General features: G+C 49.1%; 1 protein-coding gene across 1 annotated transcript; it reads left to right on the top strand.

The window, feature by feature from the left end:
• Nucleotides 1-252: 252 nt before the first annotated feature.
• On the top strand, nucleotides 253-26,269 carry ADAMTS8 (ADAM metallopeptidase with thrombospondin type 1 motif 8). Its single transcript, XM_030538577.1, has 9 exons — nucleotides 253-1,232; nucleotides 14,632-14,871; nucleotides 15,800-15,932; nucleotides 16,971-17,138; nucleotides 17,863-18,161; nucleotides 21,272-21,455; nucleotides 22,019-22,191; nucleotides 22,285-22,460; nucleotides 25,064-26,269. Exons 1-9 carry the CDS (start codon nucleotides 615-617, stop codon nucleotides 25,794-25,796), a joined length of 2,724 nt encoding a protein of 907 aa, XP_030394437.1. The 5' UTR covers nucleotides 253-614; the 3' UTR covers nucleotides 25,797-26,269.
• Nucleotides 26,270-27,558: the final 1,289 nt, after the last annotated feature.

The following is a 27,558-nucleotide window of genomic DNA, read 5'->3' as shown; positions in this document are numbered from 1 at the left end:
AGAGGCTGGGCTGAAGGAGTTAATACGGAGCGAGTAAAAGGGTGGGGAGGGGTGGGGAATGCTGGAGCTGACACTTAAACAGGAGAGGCGGGTCCCTCTGGCTCCTGATTGGCCTCCACTTCCATCCAAAACTTTTTTTTTTTCCCCCTTTTTCACTTCTCCTCCTCCTTCTCCGGGTCCCAGGGGAGGGGAAAATGGAATAGTACGAGATCAAAAATAAACCTCTTATGTCAAACGAGGGGGAAGAAAGTATAAATACTGAGAAGTCGGCAGCCTGCTTTGGGGCTGCAAAGGCTTTGGAGGGGCTGCTCCAGGCGAGCTTGGGCAGAAGCGCCTGGGGAAGACAGGCGAGAAGCAAACTCTTAGCGAGAGTGCGAAGCCCCCTCCCCAGGCCCCTCAGGCTCAGCACCTTGCCCAAGCAGCCGGCTGACTTGCAGCTGTTGGGTGTTTGGCTTGCAAAGGTGCAGGGAGCTGGGGCTGGTAATTAAACCAGCCGACGTTAATCTCTCCCTCTCCTACTGCATCTGGCTTCACTCCCCAGCGCCGGTCCCACGCCCGGGGAGTGGCACTTGGGTCTCCCGTCGCACTTGGCCGGTTCCAAGCCCGTGGCATCCATGCCCCTTTCCCGTCGGGAGCCGCCCCTGCCTGGCAGGCTGGCACCTGCCTTCCCCACCCTCCTGCTGCTGCTGCTGCTGGGCACTGCCCGGGCGCTGCCCCGCCAGCCCGGGGACTTCCAGGAGGTGGTGCCGGTGAGGATCCCAGACCCGCGGGGCGGAGAGCAGGTCTCCTTCTGCCTCTCCGCCTTCAGCCGGGACTTCGTGCTGCAGCTGGCGCCCGATGCCAGCTTCCTCGCCCCCCGGCTGAAGATCCAGCGCCTGGGCCGGCCGGGCCAGCGGGCAGAGGAAGACGATGCGGAGCTGAGGAAATGCTTCTACTCCGGGACCGTCAACTCGCAGCCCGGCTCGCTGGCGGCCGTCAGCCTGTGCCGGGGCATCCGCGGCTCCTTCCTGGTGGACGGGGACGAGTACCTGCTCCAGCCCGCAGCCCTCGGGGGCGGCGATCCCCTGCTGCAGCCGCACCGACTCCAGAGGCGGCGGGCGCCCGAGCCCGGGAGCGATCTGCCCGTGGGGACAAGCCGCCGAGCCAGGCGCTTCGTGTCCGAGGCCCGCTTCGTGGAGACGCTGCTGGTGGCAGACGCGTCCATGGTCCAGTTCTACGGAGAAGAGCTGAAGGTAAGAAGATGCTTCTCCCCCAGCCCCTGGCAGGTCCATCTCCACCCTCCGCGCGTGTCCGCGCAAGTGGGACACCCACTGAGTCAGCCCGGGCGCGAGTGGGATCTGACATCCGTGGGAATGAGAGGGGGCAGGAGCCAGCCTATCTCTGGTTCCTGGGGGACCCTCCCAATCCGAGATCCGGGCGTGAGCCCCATTGGGGGAGCAGCCACGCTCAAGGGTCGCGCTGACTTGAGGGCGAGGAGATGCCTCCCCAGGAACCCGGCCTGTTGCCTCGAGCTTCGAGGAGACCTGCTGTCTCAGCTCAGAAACCAAGCCCTGGTGTTAGCGCTGCGCTCCGGCTGCTCCCCACGAGGGCTAGAGGCTTCTCGGTCCTGTCTCCACGGAGCAGAAATACCTGGAGCTCAGGGGTGATCCTGAGGGGTTCCGGTTTGGGAGCTTGCTTTGCAAAGGCTCTGCTGCTCGTCCCTCTCCGGGTACCCTGACTGGGTGGCAGGTGGGGAGGGAGAGACCTGAATTCACCTTCTGGTGACCAGGGGCATTTCTAAACATGGCCAGTGCCCCAGCTCCCAGGGCGGGTTGTGATGCTTACCTGTATGGAAACATCCTATGATCAGACAAGTAATGGGCTGCTATAGAAATTGGTCTAAAAACCTGAGCCCCTTTCTATAGGGTCTTGGCCCCACCTGGCTGAATTTTGTAACAAGGATATATTTCTATGAGAGACTATAGCATGGTCCCCCACCCCACTCCAAACAAGTGAATTGTCTTCAGTTACATTCTCTGTATTTTTGGCATAAGGCTGGTTAACTAATGTTCCTAAAGTGGTTTCAGATCCTAAGTGTCACTGAAGTGTGAGTTTGTGACATAGATATCAAATGAAAGAGATGATCCTTGAAGATGAACGTAAGAACGGCCAGACTGGGTCAGACCAATGGTCCATCTAGCCCAGTATCCTGTCTTCTGACAGTGGCTTGTGCCAAGTGCCCCAGCAGGAATGAGCAGACCAGGGAATCATCAAGTGATCCATCCCGTCACCCATTTCCAACCTTGGTTATGCCCAGTTAATCTACAGCATCTGTAAGGTGGGCTTTCAAACCTGTAATGAGCATGATCACTTGCATATCCCTCACTGAGGTCCAGCTACATCCCATGTGTAACGCATTTTAAAACTCAGCTATTGTTAAGCGATGTTTGTGCATTCCCACACACACGGCCGTGCAGCGATTTGGGGTGTTTTAACCAGACTAATAGTATTTTCCTTATCTAAGTCATTCAAAGATAGTGCAACAAAGCTTCATCAAAACCCGTGCAGCTATTGAGCTGACAAAGGGTGCAGTTTCAGCCTGAAAGGAAAACTGTGGAGACTGTTCTGAGCAGCTGGGTTGATCAGCTAGCAATGGATTTGCCCTCACCCTTAACTGTAACAGCATTGTCACTAGCTATGGGCTAGTACCTTTCATGTCACGACAGAGCTAGCCGGGGAAGTAGGAAACGCTGTTGTAGCAGGAGGTGAAGGAAGTGTCTCTGTCCAGTGGAGTGATTCATGTGTAGGCCTACATCTCACCAAGGAGAAAGTGCTACTTTTTCACCTGGTTCCGAGGACAGAGTTTAGAGGGAAGAAGGAGGTAATATCTCTGTCTCTTGGATATATAGGGAAACTGCTCTGCCGCAAAGCAAAGGGATTAACTGAATTCCTTCTTGAAGCTTTAGCACGGTGAGTAATGCAAGCCTCAGCAGAACAATGCCCCAGCCTGCTTGGGGTTCGCCACCTGCTATCAGTTAGCGTAGACCCTTCCTGCATGCGAACACACTCATGCCACGAAGCAAACAGACTCTTCCCCGTGCTCCTGCCCTGGGAAACGTTCCCTCTTCTATGGGAGAAGAGGTGTCCTTGGTCTGCTACAAGTCGAGGTCTCATGTGTCCGTAGCATCATACCAATGGCACTGATTGGCCACGTGTTCAGTCTGAATAGAGAGGCAAAGGACTGACTCAGCTGTGGAGGCTGATCTCTCCTCTCACCCTCCAGATGGGGACTAGTGCTCTCTGGCAAGGTTCATGCCCTGCCAAGCCTGCTCTATGGACAGAGAGTGTCTGTCTCCAGGGCTCTCAGCCAGGGCCCCCGTCACCAGCAATGTCACTTTTCAAACCCTTGGCCTATAGTCTCTGCCCAAACCCAACTTCTGCCCACCTTCCCGGCCATCAGCTGCACCATGAGCAATTGTACAAGTGTAAGCACGAAATCCACCTGCTCTTGTCTGGGAGCATATGGCACATTTAGACAGCAGAACACAATCTACCCCCGGAAATCCCTGTATAACTTCCATTAGTGTAACGATAACAGCAATCCCTAGGTCTTACAGTGCTTTTTATCTGCAGATCTCATAGTTTTTTTGCAAGGGAGATCAATATCACTCTCCTCTTCTTTAGAGATGGGGAAACTGAGGCACACAGAGGGACATGACTTGTCCAACTGTCGAGGGAAAGGAGACCATGCCTCAAGAGGCATGTATACCCCAGCCATCACTGGCACCGAATGGAATCCACACCACTCAGTATATTACCCTGCCACCTGCTTGTGCAGGTATTTGCCATCGTTTTGGTGGCGGGTATTCTGCAACAGAGGGTGGATCTGGCACTGAAGGCCGGACTGATTCTAGGTTTGTCGTCGCGTTGCTTGAGTGACCCACTCATGGTTTTAGGTACTGAAGTGAGAGATGGTGCAAGAGACTGACACCAGTGTGTTAAACAGTAAAGTCTGTAGAATAGCAGCAGTTGATACTAAATGGCGAATGGTCCATAACCAGCTTGGGTGTGGGGGTGGGGTGTATACGCACACATGCTGGGGAGGATGTGCAAGAGACAAGACAAGTAGTTCTAGATACTGAGCTCAGATTGAAGCAGTGGGATACACACGTGGGTAAATTGTAGCCGGATGAAACTCATGTGCTGCATTTTGACTGAAATAAGCAAGCAGCCAGCAGGATTAAGGTGGAGTCTGACCCCCTTCCCAAAGGCTTCCCTTCATGTTGTCCCCAGTGGGGCACATTCTCATTCCTGCTCTCTTCACTTGAGACCTGATCACAGGTGCTGGGGTGGGAAGGCGGCACACCCTGGCTGGAAGTGGTTTCCATCATATCCAGGGTTTACGGTTTGGTTCAATGGCTCCCAGCATCCCCACTGTACTAATTGTCCCAGCATGCATGGGCCTGATCCTGAGAAGTGCTGAGCATTCCAATTCCCACTGACTTCAGTGGGACTTGAGGGTGCTCAGCAAGACTCTGGTTTTGGCCCTTGTTTGTTGCTGTTTATATAATACCAGTAGGGTGCGCAGTGCTGTGTAGATAGACAAAGTCCCTGCCCCAAATAGATTACACCCAAAATAGCAGTAGATCAAGTCCTGTTAGATGCAACATTGTGACCCAAATGGTAAGGTCCTAACTGGTTTGCTCAGTTCTTCATCAGACAAAGTCAGTGAGCATTCGGAAAGCAAGAACCTAAGGTTTTGAGCCCATGGCAAAAAAACTTGACCTTGCATAAGAATGTCACCCCACCATTGCATTTCCCATCCCAGCCCTGAGAGGGGCCATCAGTGCAGACCATAGCAGTAGTAATGAGGTTTTGCATCTTCCATGTCCTATTTTTGCTTTCAAATGGGCAATAAGTGGTTTGAAAACAGTGGTAGGGTTTCCAGGATTTGTCCCCAGCTAGTTACTGAAGCTGGTCCTAGCTGTCTACAGACACCCTGGTGAAATCAACAGATCTCTGACCAAATAACTGATCTTGCTGGGTTTCTGTGATCGAGCTCTAACTAGGCAGCTTGCAATGGCACCACGGCCACTGAGCTGCCCTTAGAACCAATGGGATGCTGACATGCCAAGGATGTAGCTATGGGACAAATCCAGAAGCTAGTTACCGTGGTTTAAAGGAAAGTGATGCCACCAGAGGGCCATGTAAACAGGCTGCTTATCAGCCAAGAAATCCCAGGACAGTGGGTAAAAGGGTGGAAGGGGGCCCTCTCCAGATCCACTATTGGAAGTTACCAAGCTGTGTAGTGGGAAGGGAGCATAAACATTAGGGCTTTTCAGGGGGAATATGGCGTAACTCCATTTTCTGCAACTGAGGTTGGATTCTGGCTCATCATCTTTCACATAGGCAAGTTTGAACTTATGTCAGGAGAGTTCCTCAGGATTTAGAGATGTAACTCAGAGGAGAATCTAGGGCAAAGCATACCCTAGTAATCCTCATTCGGTTCCCCATCCTGCACCACCCTACTGATTTCTCTGCTTAATCCCAAAAGGGGGAGGGGAGGGAAATATCATTTTCAAGATGCTTATTTTGTGGTGCAGGATGAAGAGACGTCTTTCTTTTTTCTGGCAGAAAGAAAATGGTCAAAAAAAATCAACATGGGGGTGGGGGGAAATCCCACTCCGTTCTAGTGCTGAGTTTACATGCGCCAGGACGGTTATTCCAAATGGTCCCACTCACCGGCTCTATTTCGGCTTCTTGTGTGATCTGTAACAAGAGTTCTGCAGCTGAAACTCCACTGACAAGCCAGGAGGAGGCTCAGAATCCAGCTCACGCTCCCATAGCTGAACTGGCTTTGCTGAGCTAGTGGGAATGCAAACTTGTTTGCGTAGGTGAGAGCAGCCCATCTGAGTGGAAGATGCACAGGGAGCAAAAATGTTGAGACAGAAGGGACCATATTTACATAGTTATTTTTCTTCCCATAACAACACTTTAATTACCAAATATTTATTAAAGGTCAAAAGCATTGTTTATAGTAAGAAGCTATTTTCTTACATAAGCTGTAACAGATCAGGCATTGGATATACATAAGAGGAAACAGGAGAGTCAGAGCAGTGTAAGTTATAATCAATTTTATGCTGCTATTAAGGAAGTTCTATCAAAGTTTTATTCATTCCATTCCATTTGCTCCATCCTTCCTCAAATAGCTCAGCTGTTAGCCTAGCTCAGACAGCAAGGGTCTAATCCTGCTCCCTCTTTACACTGGTGTAAACCAGGAATAACTGTCCTGACATCAGTGTGGGAGGTGACAGCAGAACCGGGCCCTAAGGGTCTCTACTTCTCATCACTTCTCTGAATCAGATTATTCCAGTGGGCATTTGTTGTTGCACCTATGGGCTTGTTCCTGAGAGGTGCTGAGCACCTCCTGAGCAGTGCTGAGCGCTTTCCGCTCAACATGCCTTGGGAGCGCTCAGCGACTTTTGGGAGGCGCTCAGACCTTCACAAGATGGTGCAGGCAGTGATGAACAGTGCCTAGATTCTACAGTGATAAATGCAAATACCCGCACCAGGCACACAATGCTTGGCACTGCTCCTCCAGAGACCCCACAGCACTTTGCAAAGGTGGACGAACACCATTGGCACAATAGGGCTTTTTTTTAACACTTGAGGAAAGTGAGGCATGGAAAGGACTAGGGCCTAATTATTTCAAAAACACTGAGCACCCACAATTGCCACTGACTTCGATGGGGCCTCTGAAAATCAGGCCCAAGGGGAGTGGAGTTAGGCACCCGAAGCAATGGGTGTGTTTGAAAATGATGGTCTTTGACTTGCTTAAGGCAGCACAGCCAATCAGTGCCAGAGCTGGGGCTCAGATGCAAGTCTCCTGGCTAGCGTGCCCAGTTCACTTGAGAGTGACCTCAGGCGGCCTGGTAGGAGTAAGGGCTTTGGCTGTGGGCACAGTGTTGCCAACCCCAAGAGTTTGGTCTTAAAAATCATGAGATTTCAAACAATAATAAATGTTAGGTCCTTTTTCTTTGCCATTGGTCTCTGAGCCTTCAGGGTGCACTGGGGTCATGTTACAGAGAAAAGCTTGAAGACTTCCTTTGTTCTTGTCAAAGAAAACTGGGACTCTCTTGGTATCCCCTGACTCCAGCAGCTGGGTCTTGAAGAAAAAGCATCAATTATCACAAGACTCTTGATAAAATATGCAGTTCTGAGTAAGTCATAAGATCTACCCTTGACTGTAGCGTTTCCTCCATACAGTTGGGGTCTGCACTAGAGCTCCATTGGGCCTGGTACAATCTGGTTCCTTTGAGAACAGCCAGTAGCTAAATCGCTGGACCCAGTTTGTGGAGCAAGGCTGTATTGCATCGGGTTACAGTCAAATTCCCATCTATTGCAGACAAGCAGGGCACAGCCTCTACATAGGCCAACTGATCCTCAAAGTGACCTTGCAGGTGAGATAAACCCAACCAGATCTTGCTGGTAGAATTGCTTCTAGCAGTTCCCACCTACCAAGTGGCTATTCCAGCTCAGATGAATTTTCTGTGTCCCATCAAGTTTCAGGGTGAAATTTCCAAAGTCTTCTAGAGGAATGAGATGCACAGTTCCTGCTGATTCCAATGGGAACTAGATGTCTGAACCCCTAGGTGGCTTTGAAAATGTCACCCTGGGCTTCCATCTAGTGCAGGTCCACAGTTGTAGCTCTCCAAGGAGGAAACGAATATTTGCTTTGCTGTCTTTCTGCCACTCTGTGCTCTCTGGCCACTATGCTCTCTGACAGTGACAGCAGATGGTTCCAGATGTGATTGAGATGGAGCTAAGATTGCCTTGTGCCGGCTCTCTCTTCCAGGCTTATGCCAGGATTTTTCACAGTTTGCACAATACAGTTCAATTAATCCCTTGACAAAAGGAGCCAGCCCTCCTTATCTGATTGCTGGATAAAGGGGGCATTCCACAATGTGTGGGGGCCATCTCTGAAGGTTCAATTAACGTGGGCTGTTTCCAACTGCTTTTCACTGCAGCCCTGGAGGAAAAGGAAGAGCAAGAGAAGTGGGTGGCTGAGTACATCCATGCGTTGACCTCTCCACTCCGGGGCTTTTGGTTGGAGTTTATCTTGCACATGGAAGTGAGATAACTTTGGCAGGCTGAACTCTGGGCTCAAGAAGTCCAGGATGAGGTTGAGCAAGGATCTTAAGAGGCATAATCCAGAGGGGGCCAATATAATCTTCCCCTCCCCCTCAATTTCTGCCCACTGGATGTGGGAATCTTCTCCGCTTCCTTTCCTGAACTGCAGCATAATGTTAAACAGCTGCCACAGCTGACCCCAGAGGTGGCTGCTGGCAAAGTGACTGTTGATTATAAAGCACTTTGGTATGAAAGGCACAGTGTAAGAGATGATTGTGATTACTCTGCCTCTCATGCCTAAGGGTCTGTGCACAACTTGCACATGCTGAGAAAACAACCTAGCCTGGAATAATTACAGTGGTGGCAAAAGACTAAACAAACGTGACTGTGCTCTATCCAAAGCTCCTTCAGAAAACAGACATTGCTTCATCTCTCCGATCTGGTGTGTCTAGCAGGTTAGAAGATGGGATGAGGGGTCAAGATTCCTGGGTTCTACTTCTGGGATGGAGTGTGTTCTTGTAGTAAAAGCAAGGAACTTTGGAGTCAGCGCACCTGGGTTCTATTCCTAGCTCTGTCGCTATCAAGCTGCGTCACCTTGGCCAAGTCACTTTAACCCTTCTGTGCCTCAGTTTGCCCACCTGTAAAATGTGGATAATGATATTTGCTGACCTGGCAGTAATGGGCGATAGGTCAGCTGATCAGGAAAGGGCTGTGGTGACAGAAAGGCTGTCATCTCAAAGGAGAAGGAAAGCAGGTTGGATTCCAGGCCCAGCTGTACTGACCCTGAGCCACCTCCCCTAGTCCTCTTGGTCAGGTTATGGGGCGGGGGGTGTATAAAGAGCACACTCTGAGCAGAGGATAAGAACACTGGAGCATCCCCAGCTCCTTAAGCATGGAGGGAAGGAAAGGAGAGTGGGAGGAAGAGAGAGTGAGTAGGAAAGGAGAGAGGAGAGACAGAGCTGAGGAGCAGGGGGGAAGAAAGGACTAGAAAGAAATGAAGGAAAGGAAGAGATGGGGAAGGGGAAAGCATGTGAAGGAACAAAGAAAAGAGGGAGAAGAGGAGCTGGAGAAGAAAGAGGACCGTGAGGACTATGAGCAGGGCAGCAAACAGGAGGACTGGCCAGGGTTCATTTTGCCTCCTGGCCCCGTGTTGCAGACAACTTACTTTGGCTGCAGCCTGGCTTTGTGATAGGAAATTCCTGGCTCGGCCATCTAACTGCGGAAGGAGGCGTTGCGTGAGAGGCAAGAGCCAAGGCCCTGGCAGAAACCCCAAGAGCTCCCAGATACTTTGGTAAACATTGAGGAGGCTGCCCCACTTCCCACCCTCCAGGGATTCCAGCTGGGGCTGGAACATCCTTCTGGTTCCCTCTAGCCGGTATCATTAGGGAACAGGAGCTCCACTGCAGTCCCATGGCTCCATGCTGTACGCACCAACCGATTACTGCCCTGACAACCAGCAGCGAGCGAGTTTTGCTTTGCAGCCGTAGGGACAAACGCTCGAGGAACAAGTTCCACACAAAATCTGGCTGCATAGTATCAAATCAGTGCTTGCTGCTGGGGGGGCTTTTAAAGGTCCTTTTCAGAGCCCACCAGTACTAAAAACCGGCCACCTGTCTTCTTCCCGTGGTCTGTTTGCATACAGAATGCCCTGGACTTATTTCCCCTCCAATAAATGCTGTCTTCTAAGGAGAAAAATCACAGCCAGTTAGGATGTTTGGCTTAAAAAGCGACCCTCCAATAGCAAATCAGAATGTGGGTCCTACAATAACACATCAAACTGGGAGGTGTCCTACAGAAATAACCCAACCATAAAAAAAAACAGGTTGAGTGGGTTCGTATCCTTCTGAAACAACCCTACAGCAACGGGGGTGGGGGGGAGGTGTACAGCTTCATTCAGTTTTTTACCCTTCCCCCTGACAATAGTCGGCGGACTGTGCAGCTTCAGATAAATAAGTGTGCAGACAGGCGTTTCGCAAGACTCTTTGCAGTCACATGAAATCCTTAGATGTGATCAAATTAAACCTAACCACTTACGTTCTTATCTCTCATCTTATCTCCTTCCCCCTGTGTTGTGCTGTACGCTAGCAGCAGTCTCATGATCTGTAATGGTTTGTGCTTTTCCCCTCAGTCAGCTGCAGAGCTGCTGGCCTGACGGATGGGGCACGTGAGTTCCTTGCTGGAAAGGCAACTCATTTGCTTTGTAATTCAGCTGAGCAGGAGCTGTTAATACTACCGGAGCATCATAATACCTAATAATAATTAATATCTAGGCTTCCACAGTACATCAGCCATAGATCTTCAAACGCCTCATTAGGGATATTAAGAAACATCATTTCCAGAGGGAAACTGAGTCACCACTTAACTTCCTAAATCTGATGTGTCTGCTACCGAGTGGCATTTTCTGATGTGTTCTCCAGTCTGTTTTTCCTTTGGGGGGAATTGGATGGAATTTGGTTTTCTCGCAATAGCAATCAGCAGAGAATCACAACTCCACAACCACTACAGGGTAGATGGAAAATTACCATGAGCTTCATTAAACAGTGGAAATGTACCGCTTTATTCCAGTGTGGGCCAAATCCTCTTGCATCTGCCCAGGCAGCTGTACCAATGCACTGGGTGAAAAGGAAAGATTCCTCTCTCTTTCCTCTGAATTTGATTGTGATCCAGATTCATCTCCCCAGATTGGAGCCTGGCCCTCCAGTTTTAATTCTAGATCAGATCCAAGACTGGAAAAGGACCAATTGTATTGCTTTAGTTAAAGATGTGAGTGAACTCTTGAGAGCAGTTTCTTTTGACAAGATGGCAGAAATCTCACAAGAACACTCCTGATCCCACAATGCCATTCAAGGTGGCAAAAATCTTCTCACAAGATTTTTAACCTCATCAGATCTGATCCCCTCATCCTTGATTCCACCCTTTTCCTAAATCTAACCCTGCTTCTTCGGCAGCAGGGACACCACAAAGGGGAATTCATGGAGATCCAATGACAGAGACGCTAAATCTCACTCTGGACGTTCTTCATTAATAGAGAGGCCGGTAGGATTGGGGTGACAGAAAGGAAGGTGGACAAACAGGATCAAACAACTTGAAATGTTGTCTTCGGCTGTGAAAACACAGTGACTGGCCTCTGAAGAAGCCCTCAGATTACAACATGTTTCTGAACTGGCTCTGCCGGTCAAATGGACTTTCTGCAGGTGTCTTGCTTCTCGCCCAAGAGCAGCCAGGTTCCTATCACAGGCCAGCGGAAGCCCTTGCTCGCATACTGAAACAGAATGCACTGCACAGGCAAAGCGCTGGTATAAATAGACACCAGATGGTGGAACAAGTGAATTTGACCTTTTAATCTTCACTAAATAGCTGTTTGTTCGGTTCACTTTCCATCTTTGCCTTCCAGTTCTTTTCTATGTTTGCAGATACAGGCAGGAAATAAGATTTTAACCCTAGCCCCACTGTGAGGTCTGCCAAACCAGCCTACCCCACCAGAGCATGCTCCAGTATCCTGCATCTTTGGGCTCAGAAAAGATGTCATAACTTTCTTTGCAAGAACTGAAATGTAAACCCAGGTGTCTGGGCCATTTCAATATAGATAATTATTTTCAGACCCTTCAAAATTCTTGTTCTGGTTCCAGTCTCTTTTGTTACTTCATCCCCCTCCCACCGAACCATGGCTATATTCTACTAAGCAGCTACCATATTCCACCCCAGAGACAGCTGCATTTCAGTGGTGGGTGATGTGAATCCCTGGATGGTTTGCATATGCATTCAAGTGCTTCAGGGAGCCTTCTGCTTTAAATTGGAGGTCATTATGCCAACTTCAACTCCAGTCTTGTGAAATATGGAGTCCTCTTCAGACGCATTATTACACAGCTCTGTGACCTTTTTATTAGGGTGCCCATTTTGACTTTACCTTGAGGCAGAGATAAAGAATTCTCACGTTTCCCCTGGTACAGTAACAGTAGGACTTAGCGAGTTGCACAGCCTTGTGTATGCTTCTTGCCCCAATAGTGAATTCTTTGCTACACCTGCTCTATGCTTTGCAACTGTATGTCGCATTATGGAATTCTGGCCAGTCTGAATAAACAGGTCTAGTGAGGGCACCCCTCACTCGTTCTGGTGCCTGCTATAATGTAATGGACTGAATCTGACTAATGTGCATATTGCTAAAATTAGACAGCTGTTCGTGTGTCTAGTCTGTGATAGGATAATATGTTGCAGAATGATTTAAGATAACTAGGAATGTCCTGCTTATATGGCATTGGTTCAAGATGCCCCCAGTGGACCAATTAGTCTTTCAGAAGAGGCATAAATCCAAGCTCCTGACCGCATTTTGCTAATTAGGAGTGGCACTTTTCATAAGAATAGGCATATGCTGACTGCAGTGTGTCAGCCACATTTCTGTTTAGTTAATTGTGTTCCACCTCCTGAATCTTGCTGCTCCCTGCAGTTGCAGTTGACTGTGGTATTCTTCACTTCACACCCTTCGGTATTGTGCAATGTTGCTGTTAAACAGCTCTCTCATTCCACCCCAGAGGTGGCTGCATTATCAGCAATGACTGATCTCCACGCACAGTGTGGGGATCCTTGTGGGATGAAAGTCATTTTGTACATAATTAATATATGAATGTCGCAAAGTGCATCAGAGGCTCCGTGTTGTGACAAGACCTCCGATCCACTGAATGTTGGAATGCAAGCGAGACACCCATCATAGCCACTGATTTACATGTTTGCATTGGTGAGTCTTATTAATTTTCTAAGCAAATGGCGCTTCTGCTCCTCCCATGCAAATCACTGGCCCCGAAAGGCTGTGAGCGTTGCGAGCTGTTTATTCCCCACTGAGGCAAAGAACTTGGTGAATTCCGTACTACAGGATACTGTTCACTCTAACTAGAGCTGAGATTGTTAAACTCACAGGGCCAAATTTTGGTCTCAGCTGCTGGTGTAAATCTGTAGCAGCTCTGCTGACATCAGAGCTGCTCTGGATTGGCACAGGTGTAAGAAAGGGCAAAATTTAGTCCTTATGTCTGAATCTAATCTAATTAAATAATTATGCTAAAGTCACTGAGGTGGGACCGCAAAGTGTAATTTGCCTGGGATGAGAGAAGCCGCGTTCTCTTTCACAGTACTCATGCTGTTGTGTAATGATTGCATTTTTTTCTCATGAATATCATTCCGTGAGACGGTGCCAAACAGAGGAGGAATTTCAATGCGCCGATAAGATGTTTACATCAACCTAAATATTGCTGGAGCATTTGACGTATTCAGTAACCTCTGGTTCGCCTGTTCGCCCAAGCAGAAGGAACTCCTGAGTGAATGCTTGGCAGCTTGCATAAGTGCTATAGGAACAAATCCCATTCACAAATAATAACACCAGAGTATAACGCCCACACACGGTTTAGACTAAAGTACCGCAGCACTTGGGGCTTGCTGGAAAAACTCGGCTATTTCCTGCTGTGCTCGTACCTCCTAGGAATCTCTGAGCCAGGAGTGCTGACCACCCTTCAGGAGTGGAGAATGTGTTTAAAGAGCACATATTTGAAGCTGAGTGTAAAGACCAGCAAATACTCCACCATACAGTAGAGTGAAGACTTGGGGCCAGATCCTCAGCTAGTGAAAATTTGTGTTGTTCTATTAAAGTCGACAGAATTACATTGATTTTTACCTCTGCTTCTCCCCCTCCCCCCCGGCCCATGTTCGTACTGCAATCATATATCCAATAATGTAGATTTTGTATCTTTAAAATGTTTGTAAAGTATGTGTCAAGCCCCTCTAGTAGCTGTTCCACATATAGGTTAACAACCTGCCACTGCTGCTAGCTAAGAGAGTTCTTGCTATACCTCAACTAGCAGAGGCCTGTAGTTTGGAGCTGAAGGCCCTCCGATCAAACCCTACTGACCACATAGATATGTGGGTGTTACATACACAGCACTGAGATGGAAAATGTAAGTTAAAGTGGTTACATTCTGATTGGTTCCTGACTTTAGAGGACTGGGGTTGGAAAATGAGGGCATGGTTCATGCTACAACTGAGGATGCACAAACACATCACTCAGATCATTGACATCCTTCTCCTGAGCAGCTGCAGACGGCAGTGCGTTATTTGCAATACAGAGGATCAGCAGTGCTCCAAGCTATAACAAAAGGCAATGCAGACATAGACTGAGATACACACCTCGATCTAGGGGAACTGATTTTCCCCTGCCTTACACCTTGGGTTGTAATTTAAACCAGTACAGAGCAGGTGTAAGAATTTTACGCCCACTCTGGGCTGGCGTAAACGACTGCCCAAGGCGCAGGGCAGCGGAAAAGGCGGATGCTGTCTGCTAGGTGTCCATTTTAGATGCTGTAGGACTGATCACAAAGGTTGTATTGCTTCGTCCCTAGTGCCCAGGACTTAATAAAACCCTAAGGAGTGGCCCTTGCGAGAGAACAGAAAGTGGCAGACTTCACACTGCATACTTTGGACCCAGAAGTTTCCCCTCCACAAGGTTTAACCCTGGTTGTCCGTCTGCCTTTCTTGTTTCAGAACCACATTCTGACCTTGATGTCAGTGGCTGCTCGGATCTACCAGCACCCTAGCCTAAAGAATTCCGTCAGCTTGGTGGTGGTGAAGGTGCTGGTTGTGGAGGATGAGAGGGCCGGGCCAGAAGTGTCCGACAACGGAGGGCTCACACTGCGCAACTTTTGCAACTGGCAACAGAGCTTCAACCCCGCTAGTGACCGTCACCCAGAGCACTACGACACTGCTGTCCTGCTTACTAGACAGGTCTGTAGTCTAAATCGCTGAGAGACCAGATTCCATATGGGATTTACCTTGGGCATGGCCTGGAGCATAGAGGGAGATAAGGAGGGGGCAGAATTATACCCCTCCAGTGCAATATTCTAACAGTGGTAGGTGCTGTACATACCTATTAAAAGAGGGTCCCTTCTCCAAAGCTCTTACAGTCTAAATAGAATGTAGACTCTTATTCCCATATCAGTGATGGGGAACTGAGACCCAGAGAGGTAACATGACTTTGCCCGAGGTAACCCTGGGGCACTGAGGCGGAGCTGGGATCTCCTGATTTAAGCTGGATCTCCTGATTCCCACTCTAGTGCTTACCCATACATCCGTCCTTCCTCTCCATGAAATATTTTCATTCTGGTCCATCGTCAGGTGCCCTGCAATGGCATGGGAACTTTAGAGAAAAGGAAGAGATGCAAACTGCTTGGAAACCCACTGACCTACGGATCCCATAACCGTGAATTTCAGAAAACCAGCTGCTTGAGGAATCTCACTTAGTAGTCAGTTAGTAGGCCACATCTTGTCTTACTTATTTTCATATCACAGAACCATGAGATTTATAGATAGCAATGATCTAGGAGTTCATTTTGTCTGTGCCTCAAGCATGAGAGAACTTGGTAGATTTTGAGTCTAACGTGCAGTACCATCTCCTGGCACAAACATACAGACGTAGACAGTTCTTTCAGCAATCTATGTAGCAAGATGTAGGTTAACATACAAGGAAAAGTTAGACGTGGGAGTAGACCCCAGGGCTCCTGCAGTCCCAGGGAGTGGCATGCTAACGGAACAATCGATATATCCCTGGTTAGCCATATACCTACAAATCCATATAGGTCATGCGTCCGTGGAATCACATGGGGACCCATGCTTTCTCTAACTATATTTCCTCTGGCTCCATTTTCAAATACAGGACTTCTGTGGGCACCAGAGCTGTGACACCCTGGGAGTGGCTGACATCGGCACCATGTGCGACCCCAACAAAAGCTGCTCTGTGATTGAAGATGAGGGTCTCCAGGCTGCCTACACCCTGGCTCATGAACTAGGTAACTCCTTTTGCACGGCACGTACTGGAGGAATAGCCAGCCGGACCACTGCCGGACCACTGCCGCAGAATCCATGGCAGGGTCTTTATTAGCTCCAACATCTCGGCTCTGAAATCTCTCTCAAGTCAGGGGCTCTGGCAGGGGGCAGTTTAAACTGGAGGGTCAGATCCTCAACTGGTGTAAACTTGCACAGCACCATTGTAAACTGACGTAGCTCCATTGACTTCAATTATTATTATAAATGATGTTTATTATATTAGTGTCTAAGGGCCAATCAAGATCAGGGCCCAACTGTGACAGGTACTGCTCAGAGTGTAGACAGTCCCTGTCCCAAAGAGTTTATCAGCTCAATAGACCAGGCAGACCCAGGGTGGAGGCAGAGGTAATACACCCAAACAGAGTGAACAAGATGATAGCACCAAATGTCTTTTTTTACCCTTCCCTGCAGTCAAGCTATGCCAGCTGACACTAGCGGAGGATCTGGCCCAAGCACTCCAAACCCTTTTCTTTTTATTCACTGTAGTCCTTTGCTCCTACTCAGACTGGTCTGTGTCCAACACGTGAGATCACCTCCCACTGTGTAATTCAGATACAGTGGAGGGAAAAGATATTGTTGAGCTTTGTTACTGAGTCTGGTTGGTTGCATTTTGCCACTTGAGATATGATGATTGGCTCGATCGCTCCTGGGGCAGCAGGCACAAAAAATACAGGTGTCACCTCTAAGTTAATGGATGGAGTTGCGGACACTGGAATCTCCACCTCGCAAGCAAGCATCTTATTGAACATCCGTTTCTTGGTGGCAGCACCTGCTTTTGCCTGCACCTGGCTTACGCTTGTCCTAGGTGAGGTGCTCCGTTTGGGACTCTCCTGGAAAACGATAGGGGTTTACCGTTCAAACCTGTGACAAGGCTGTCAACCTGAGAAGGGCGGGAAGTGTCAGAGGCCGGGCGAGGTGTACTCAGAGAGGATGTAGGCTGGTGAAGGTGGGAGGAGGGAAGGAAGACGGCTTGCTAACATTCAGGATCTCTCCTCTTCCAGGACACGTGCTCAGCATGCCCCATGATGACTCCAAGACCTGTGAGAGGCTCTTTGGGCCCCTGGGAAAACACCACATGATGGCTCCTTTCTTTGTCCACTTGAACAAGACCCTGCCCTGGTCCCCCTGCAGTGCCATGTACCTCACAGAGTTTCTGGACGGGGGACATGGTAGGAATCAATTCAGTACCCATTGGATGGCTGGGGTTGTTCCAAACCAGGGGGACGCAGACCAGCACAGGTCCTCCAGGGCCAGATTTTCAAATGTATTTAGGCACCTAACCTGCTGTGGCACTTTGGAAAATCCCATTCAACCCCACTTGCATCCTTAGGTGCCTATATGCCATTGACAATATGGCCCTATTGATATCTCTATCTCCTGTTCAGCTGGGTGCACAGACTTCATCTCTAATGGCTCTTAGGCCAGCCCAAACACCTTGACAAGTTGGAACATACAAGCTGTGAAAGGGAGGTAGTGGGCCCTGGCAGATGTCTCAGCCAGGCAAAGCCTGAATAGGTCAGAGGCCTCCAAGTGCCATATCAGTCTTTTACCCACCTGCTTGGCCTATAAACTCTCCGTCACAGACATCGTGCACTGGAGCATCCCCGGGGCACTTTCCTCGCTGCTCGTCTCTCTTTAACAACCCGCACCACAGGGTTTATGATAGGGGTTATGATAGCTTCATGCAGCCAATAGCAGCTGAGGAATTGCTTCACTGGGGGATCCTGACAGCTTAGACATGACGCCCACTGATCAGGGACAGCCTAGGGGTAATAAAGTCAACTCTGCTGGTCAGAACGAGATAATGGAGCTGGCACTAGGAGCCCAGGGCTATGCCTTAGGTGAATGGTAAACGACTTTATTTCACTCTGCTTTGCCTTGTTCACTGACCAGGTGACTGTCTGCTTGACGCTCCAGCTGAACCCATCGTCCTCCCCACAGACCTTCCAGGCCAACTCGCCATGTACAACCTGGACCGCCAGTGCCAGCAGATCTTCGGCAAGGAGTTCCGGCACTGCCCAAACACTACGGACGAGGACATCTGTGCGCAGCTGTGGTGCAGAATAGACACTAGGGAGCCCCTGTGTCACACCAAAAATGGCAGCTTGCCGTGGGCAGACGGTACGCCCTGTGGAGTGGGCAGGCTGTGCTGGGATAGCAGCTGCGTGGCACAAGATGCGAGGAAGCCCCAGGTAACCGAATGGCTGATGGGAAAGAGATGATCTGTCTCTACCCGGGTGAAAGAACTATTCACCCAGAATGCTGCTGAAGAGCCGGGCCCTCTGGCATCTGCCCATGATCTTCCTCTCCACCATCATCTTTAAAAGCAATTGAGCTTTAGGCACTGCCCAGCCTTGAAGGCCATATTATCATTATTATGTGTATTGTGGTAGCACTAGGATCCCAAGTCATGGCCCACAACCCCACTGCGCTAGGTGCTGTACAAACACCGAACAAAAAGACAGCATCTGCCGCAAACAGTTTGCCATCTAAGTAGAGTTAATACTTAGCACTTGCATACATGATTCCTCCTAAGAGCCAGGGAAGTCTCGTTAACCCCAGATGTGGAAACTGAGGCAGAGAGCTGACATGACATGCCCAAGGCCACATGGCAATTCACTAGCAGAGATAGGATTAGAACCTTGAAGTCCTGACTCTCAGCCTTGTGCTCAGACTGCTAGACCCTATTTCCTCATTGCCTACATCCAAGGAGGGTGAATTGAAACACCAAGCAATTTCTGCCTGGCTCTCAAGGAAGAGACAAGATGAGCAAATACTCTGGGCGTGAGTGTTGACTGCTGATAGTGTCAATGGCCCCGATCCTGCAATCAAGTCTGCTAATGTAGATCCCTGTGGACAAGGCCGGCTCCAGGTTTTCGGCTGCCCCAAGCAGCCAAAAGAAAAAAAAAGCTGCAGCAGTGCAATCGCACCGCTCCACTCTTTGGTGGCAATTCGGCAGCAGGTCCTTCGCTCCCAGAGGAACTGTGGGATCCGCTGCCAAACTGCTGCCCAAGACCCGGACGTACCACCCTATAGCGGCCAGAAGGCCACCCCTTGGTATTGGCCGCCCCAAGCACCTGCTTCTTTAGCTGGTGCCTGAAGCTGGCCCTGCCTGTGGATCAGGTTTATGCCAATTAGAATTGGGCTCCTAGACGGCTGGCAATTTATAAATGAAGCACCTCGGGGGCAGTTCCCTTATCCTCGTCCATCCTAACCTGTATCCAGGAAGGGCCCATATCTTTTGATTTGCCTGGGGAGGGGGGTTGTGAATATCTCCTTTTGATAGCATGTTACATTGAGAGTTTTTTTTATTTTATTTTATTTCAACCTGTGCTGGACAAGGCCAGCTCATAGATTAACTCTGCAGTGAATTTCATTATGGTTTGTGCTGGTCTGAACTAGACTGAGCAAATTGTCCTTTGTGCCTTTGAGTCATTTTCTCAATGTACATGGAGATCAACTACTTCTGAATCAGGGCCCAGTGCAGCAAAGTATTTAAACACGAGCTTAACTGTAAGCACGTGAATAGGTTCATTAAAGTTGATCGTGCTTAAAGATAAACAGGTGCATAAGTGCTTTGATAGATCAGGGCCCCCAGTCAACACTGCTTGGAAGCAACGTATGGGGTCATTTTCCTGGTGCTTTAGTCCTTTATTTGCCCTCCATATTTACATGACAGGATCAACGTCAGGATAAAAGTCACAAGGCTGAGTCATAATTCACAACAGTTTTCCTCTGGTGTGGTTCCTCTGGCCTTCGTGACCTTGCTACTGAGCACAGGGGCTAAGAACTGAGGAGAGAACACCTCTCCTGCTGTGCCAAAGCATCGCAGCTTTACTCCTTTAACTGTAAATTTCCTGTCCTTTTGATGGCTCCTGCTGCAATCCTAGCAATCTTTTAATGTGCAAACAATCATATTTGTGTTTTCCCCCCTCCACTCCCCCGCTGCTTGCTGTTTGCTTTCTGCACTTCACTCAGCTGGCACGAGGGACGTGGACTGCTCATTTTCACTTGGGCACCACAGGTTTGTTTCCTGGCTGGTTCTCCGGTGATGCTGCAAGGTTTGGGTTGCAAACACCACAGGGGATGTTTAAACCTCAACCAGAGCATGTGGCTTGGCTGCATTTAAAAAAAAAATATTTCTACCTCCATTGGGTTTTGTGAGGTTTTTTGTCATATTTATCTAGTTAGAAATTAACACTACCATCTACCCCGTGCGCTCTGCAGCAACACACTGACTGACAAACACCACCTCTAGGCTCAGCAGCAGCCCAGTCTCTATCACAAGATGAACCCAAAGCCCAGCCACGACTTTCTCTCTGTCAATTCCCATTGTGTGACACCTGCCCTTATTGACTTTAATGGCAGAACTCCCACTGATACCAGTGGGGCCAGAATTTCACCCATGGACTTCAATACATACTCATTCCCTCTGACAGTCAAGCCCTAAGCCCTGTACAAAGTTGAAAGGTACAATGATAGCTGCCCGAAGGACGGGAGCTTGTCCTACTCTTGGGGTGGTCCAGGCCCCCGGCCCCAGTCCTGCTCCATATTCAGCCAGGGGCTGTTGTTACAGCCCATCACTATCTTCTCTTCTGGTGTGGAAGGTGATGGCTCAGAAGCTCCGGGCTCTGGTGAGCTGCCAGAAAGCAGGGGCTCTGGAGGCAAGGGCCTTCCCCTGCATCGGGCCTGTCACCGGCTGTGCAAAGTTTAAACCCTGGAGCCAACGTCACGAGTGACCCCGCCCGGTTGGACTCTGCTAGCGGTGTGGTGAGGGAGGTGGCCTGGGTCTCAGGCTTACAGTTGAGTTTTGCAAAGTCAACCTGGGGATTTGCGTGCCCAGCTCCCAGTCACTTCAGTGGGGAAAATGGGGCACAAATGGCAGTTAGGGGCCTAACTCCTATTGAGGGCTCGGCACCTACTTGCCATTTGTGCCTTGAATAAATTTCCTTTAGGCAGTTTGGAAAATCTCAACCTAAATGGACAAGCCTGTCTTTGGCACCCAGAACCCTTTTGAACATCCCACAAATGGCCTCTCTAGTGGGTAGTGCATTGGACTGGCACTCAGGAGAGCTGGTTTCTGTTCCTGGCTTGGACGCTGGCCTAATGCTTGGGCAAGTCACTTTCCTCCCTGTGCCTCGGTTTCCCCATGTGTATAATGGAGATGATACTGATCTGCTTTGTAAAGCACTTTGATATCTATTGCTGAAAAGCACTAGATAAGAGCTAAGGGTAATTACTGATTTATTTCATTGCCATAACGAGGGCCTTCCGTAACGGGATCCTTTGCAATGTCTTGCAGCCTGTGGTGGATGGGAACTGGGGCCCCTGGAGTCCATGGGGAGCCTGTTCCAGGACATGCGGAGGAGGAGTGCACTTCTCGTACCGGGACTGCAATGACCCCGCACCTCAAAATGGTGGAAAATACTGCGAGGGTCAGAGAGCCAAATATCAGTCATGCTGCACAGAGGAATGCCCGCCAGATGGTAATCCGCTGTTTGCAAGTCACACTACCCTCCACACAATATCCCTGTCTCTGTCTACAGATGCTCCAGAGAGAACGGCCGGGTTTCCCAGCGAGGGAGCTTAGGCGGACGTGAAAGGAGCCATTGTACAGCTATCGATATAATTTACAAGGCATTATTTATGGCAGCAGTCTGTCTGCTGAGATCTGACTGCCAGGCACTGCATGGCCTAATGTTAGGGAGACAGGGGAGGCTCTGTCTGCCACTGAGACAATCCGAGTATCCCTCACCCAGCTTCTGGAGGCAGCACACGGCCTCCCTTCCCAAACCTACCAGCACGCTTATTCACCAAAACCACCCCTTTCAGTCACTGTTTCCCCAAGAGCCATTGGCAGGTTAATTGACCAGAGTCTTCTGGTGGGGGTAGCCACCCAGCTCCCTGAGGGTCTAGTGGTGAGACTTGCAGTGTGCATGCACGGCTGAGCAGCAAGCCTAGCTCACGAGTGGATGCCGTTTGTAAGATTTCAGGCAAGTGATTGATTGCCTTTGGGTTGCTGTCGGGTCACATTTCCCCTTCCTTTCAGGGAAGAGCTTTAGAGAGCAGCAGTGCGCAAAGTACAACAGCTACAACTTCACAGATCTGGATGGGAATCTGCTAGAGTGGCTCCCCAAGTATTCCGGGGTGTCCCCCCGGGACCGTTGCAAGCTCTTTTGCCGAGCCAGAGGGAGGAGTGAATTCAAAGTATTTGAGGCCAAAGTAAGACACTTGCCTTTAATTATTATTGTCCTTGCCTGGAATATAACTGGGGTCACGGAACTGTCTCATTATTGTCTGCTTCTTCTGGCCCAGGTGATCGATGGGACGTTATGTGGGCCAGAGACCCTCTCCATCTGCGTCCATGGGCAGTGCATCAAGGCTGGCTGTGACCACGTGGTTGGCTCCTCCAAGAAGCTGGACAAGTGTGGGGTGTGCGGTGGCAATGGGTCGACATGCAGGAAAATATCTGGCTCACTCAACAGATCCAAGTAAGTCCTGGGGAAGTTGAAGCCTGGTATTCCGGGGGGTGATGGAAGGAGATGATCGTAGGATAAAGGTGGCACCAAGTGAGAGAGGTTTGTCTCTCCTGGGGATGTTTCTGGAGCAGCAGCTTTCATCCCATAATGGTCCTGCCCCTTGCAGGATCAGACCCCAAACAACCTGCAAACTCTGCACGGATGCTCTTAGAGGGCCTGATTCTGCATCATTTCAGCTAATTGGAGCTTTGCAGGATCAAGCCCACAGAGAAAAGGGGTTTAATCATCAAACATAGTCACTGTTTCCAAGGCTTTTTCCGAGGGCGCCAAATACTGGACTTCAGTGGAGTTCCACTGACCTACAGTAGCTCAGGATCTGATTCTTCTCTCTAGCTACACCTCTGCAATCTCATTGACTTTAATGCATTCAAACAGGGTGTAGCAGAGAGAAGAATACACCCACACATTCCTTACACAGACGACCAGCGGCATGTCAGATGTTTACAATTATTTCAGATTTAATAATCTAGGTTACTCTTCCCTGTTTGTTTTAACTTTTACTCTTGAATCAGCTTGGATGGTGAAACCAGACCCGGCCAGTCTCACATTTTGTCTCTTGTCTGTTACACTTTCTGATTCTCATGCGCTATCTAAGTGCTGCAATGCTGTGGATGCCAAAACTGCAGGAAAAACTTTAAATATATATATTTTTTAAAAAAACTTTTAAATTTATCATGAAATTATTAAGATTTGCAAAAACAATTCACACACACATTTAGAACCTAAAGTACCTGTCAGTCAGGCAGATTCTGATCTAATTTGCACTAATATAAATCAGGCGTAACTCTATCGGTTTCCATAATGTTAACCTGGATTTGCACTAGGGTAAATGAGCTCAGAATCCAGCCAAGTGACCCTGTAATGTTTGTTATCTCTGCCCCAAACTCCATGAAACTCCTGCAAAGTTTATTCCTTATGTAACCCAAGCAGTGCCTGTTGCTTCAAAGGTTATCTGGTGCCACTACCGTGTGCTTGGTGCTGTACCAGGCACAAATAAAAAAATCAGTCCCTGCCCTGAGGTGTTTACAGTCTAAGCTCAGAGGCTGAATTTCATCCGTGTGCAGTGGGCCAGCATAAGACCTATGCAATGCTTAAATGGCTCAGTGATCTTGTGCTGGCCTGACATATGGGCGAGTTTTGTTGTCTGGGCCAGAGCCTAAAGATGGTATAAATCAGTGTAGCGCCGCTAGCATCAATAGAACTGTGGCAATTGACAGCAGCTGAAGAGCTGGCCCTTTGTGTTTATGGGTTAAACTTCAAGCAGAAAAACGCTAGCCATCAGAGTCCAATAGAAAAGACTTCTTGGAAAGAGAGTAACAAAGGGCTAAGATATCAAATTCCATGTGACGAGATTACTCCTGGGGTCAAATTAGATTTTCTAAACGGTTTCCTTCCAGGGAACACAATGAATGGAAGTTCCATTTGCCAATGAACTGCTTGTGGTTGACTGAAAAGTGATTAACATGGTAATGACAGCCAAAAGGATTTAATCTACAGGAGAACCTATTAAGGTCAGGGTTAAGGATGCCAGCACAGTTGAGAGCAAAATTCGACCTTAAGGCTTTGTTCCAAAATACTCTACACGTAACTGCGAGCCGCAACACAAGCCCTTGAAATGCTGTGTGTAAATAGTCTTGTCGGTTACAGGTGCTGGATTCTAGTGAGTTGCCTCATACCTGTCACAAATTCTCATTATTGTTTGCTCAGCACAGATAATGTAAAAGGCACAAAGACAGACAGTCCCTGACTTAAAGGCCTTTTAGTCCATAGCCACGACTCAGTGCTCACACTGCAGTCTCTAGGCCCCTGTATACTCCAGGATTCTACAGCGACACAATTTGCCATGGAATCCAGCCCAGCGGCAAAACTGCGCTCCAGAATCTGATTTCATTTTTTTAAAACTCAGGTGCTATCTCTGATGGTTGCAAAGAAAACCTTTGAAATGTAAACCAAGTGCAACCAATGTGGAGATCTCTGCTTGAATCTGCAGATGGCCTGGAAAAAATAGCTTAAAGAGGTGTGAAATGCCCCACTCATCTCACAAGAGATGTTAACTCTGAAACCTAAAGACGACAATATAAACATCAATATCAGTAACTGCTTAACTGCTGATTGTTTTAGCAGAAACATCCAGCCATTGTTCTTATCTTAAAGTTCCAAACTGTCATTGATCTCTCCCTAGGTACCAAAAGCCCCAGCTGCCTCGTACCCAGCTGTCAAAACTCTCCTCTGTGTCCATGACGAGGTCCCAATGCAGATCTGAGCTTCCAGTACAAAACTCTGCAGGCTCACTGCAATGTAAAAATGTAGGGGCAGTGTAAAATAAAGGGAATTTCATATCAAAATAAATAACTGATTGCACTGCTCATTTTCACATTCTGTTCAGAAAAACCCTCCCGTTTAACATTTATCGGAGGCTGTTGCAGAATTTTCCCCATCCATGGCACTGGAGTGCTGATTAGATCAAGCTTGTCACAGGCAATATGCTATCCCGTTCCTGTACTAATTTGTTTTGTAAGTTCAGGATGACAACCATCTCCTCTTGATCCACACAGGTATGGATATAATGACATTGTCACGATCCCTGCTGGAGCTACCAACATTGACATCAAACAACGCAGCCACCGAGGGGTCCGGCACGATGGAAACTACCTGGCTTTGAGAACCCTGGATGGCAAGTACCTCCTGAATGGAGATTTTGCCATTTCAGCCATGGAACAAGACCTCCTGGTGAAGGGGACAATCCTGAAGTACAGTGGCTCTCTGACAACCCTGGAGCGGCTCCAGAGCTTCCAGCAGCTTCCGGAATCTCTCACTGTCCAACTGCTGACCGTCTCCAGTGAGGTCTTCCCGCCCAAGGTGAAGTACACTTTCTTCCTCCCCAAGGACATCCCTTTTAGCAAGCAGAAGGTCAAGGAAAAGAAATCAGCCAACATCATCCAGCCCATGCTGACCTCGCAGTGGGTTATGGGAGACTGGTCCGAGTGCTCCAAAACCTGCGGCTCTGGCTGGCAGAGGCGAACGGTGGAATGCCGGGATGTGGAGGACCAGGCCTCCACCACCTGCGACAAGGCTCTGAAGCCTGAGGACATCAAGCCTTGCAGCGACCTCCCATGCCCCATTTGGCGTCTTGGCCCCTGGTCGCCGTGCTCCCGAACTTGCGGCGAGGGAGTGCGGACGCGGAGCACCGCCTGCATTGACTACGCAGGAAAGATCATAGCCCCTGAGAAATGCAGCTTGCCCCTGCCCCTTGCAGCGACCACCACCTGTGTGCTGCAAGAATGCTGAGCCAAGGCAGGCCTAGTGCATCGGAAACACATAATGTAGCCAACTACTAACCAGACCAGACCTGACTTGGCAAGTCAAGCAGGGATGTAGGTTTAAAAGTGAATGTGCACTAATTGACCTGAGCAGGCCTCCGGGGGCAGACCTGCTTGGAAGACTCTTTTCTGGTTCCATCCCCCACCAATAGACAGCTACCTCAGAAGGGGGGGGAAATAGTCCGGGGGAAGGGAGGAGTCCAGTGATTTATTTTTACTGATCAATAGCAAATTAATTTTAATTTAAGGAGCAGTTAATCATATTCTAGGCTATTTCCCAAAAGGATGACCTGAGTTTCAGCCATGCCCACCGATTCTCCATTATTTACCATATGTGGCCTGAGAGACTCATCTGCAGGGAGGCTGAGGGGTAGGATAGCCGCACCCCCTGGCTTGAAGGGGTTTCCATTACATTTAGGGTTTACAATTTGGTTCAATGACTCTCAGCACCCCCACTATACAAATTGTTCTAGCACCCCGGAGTTTAACACAGATTTGTTTGTTTTTTAAACCGGTATGGGATGAAGGGCCTGATCCTGCCGCCATTACTCAGGTAGAATTCCCATGCTCTTCAGTAAAGACTGTGGGAGTAGACAGGACCGGCACTAGGAGTTTTACCGCCCTAGGCGCACGGCCATTTCTCCACCCCCCGTGCCCTGGTCTCACGGCTCTGGTGGGTCTGCCGCAGTCGTGCCTGTGGAGGGTCTGCTGGTCCGCGGCTCCAGTGGAGCTGCCGCAGTCGTGCCTGCGGGAGGTCCACCGGAGCCGCCTGCCACCCCCACCAGCAAAATGCCGCCCATCAATAATCCTGGCACCCTAGGTGATTGCCTAGGCCACCTAAATGGAAGCGCCGGCCGTGCGAGCAGAAGCTTTAAACGTGACCTTATACTAATTTGGCAAATTCCATTAGGGTTTGTTACTACAGAGGGGCTTAAGCTGCACAATTTGGAACCTCTGCCTTGTCCCAACTTCAGTGGTGTTCAGAGCTGGGGCTTTGGTTGAGCCCATTTGAAGCTCGGCCCCTTTGCAAAACTTCTGTGGATCATGGTTCCAATTTCAGTCCCCTTTATCCCAAAGTTTGGGGGTGTTTGGATCCAGGGGGCTTGTTCAGGGCCATCTCTATTCCTAGATGGTTATATACAGCCATCCACCATCTGAATAGATGAAAGGAGAGGGGACAAAATCGGTCCATCAGAGGTGCACAAATGCAGTGGAAGCCCCATGAAAAGCCAGCCTGCAAAGTCAAATCCAGCATTGCACGTGCCCATCTGAACCTTTCCGACTTGTGTCTCTCAGTTAGCCTGCACAGACAACCAATGAACTGTCACAAGAGGCAGAGTGTTGTGAGTAGGGAACCGAGCTCTAGCTACTCCTGAATCTAAAGGACACTAATTCCTTTATGCAGCCTTAGATGAGTCACTGTAAAACGGGGTTATTGGCACTACCCTGATTCACAGGATGTCATGAGGGTTAGCTGACGTTTGTACAGTGCTTTGAAGGTAAAGAGTGAAATGTTTATTGCATGATATATTGCTAGATGCTGCATCTAAACTATGCCCTGTTTCCTTGGGCACAGAAACCCTCCTTGGTTTTCAGTCAATTCTCCCACCACTTTGCCCTAGTATTGTCCTCCATCTGACCAGTCTGGACTAGGACATCTAAAACAGCTTCTCCCAAGGCTGGAGTCTTTTTTATTTTTTTCCCCAGCAGGAATTGCTGCCAGAGCTAAG

The sequence above is a fragment of the Gopherus evgoodei genome, chromosome 19 (genome assembly GCF_007399415.2).
Source record: "Gopherus evgoodei ecotype Sinaloan lineage chromosome 19, rGopEvg1_v1.p, whole genome shotgun sequence".
Taxonomy (NCBI): Eukaryota; Metazoa; Chordata; order Testudines; family Testudinidae; genus Gopherus; species Gopherus evgoodei.
Note: the sequence above shows the minus strand (reverse complement) of the source record. Positions and strands in the feature narration are given on the sequence as shown.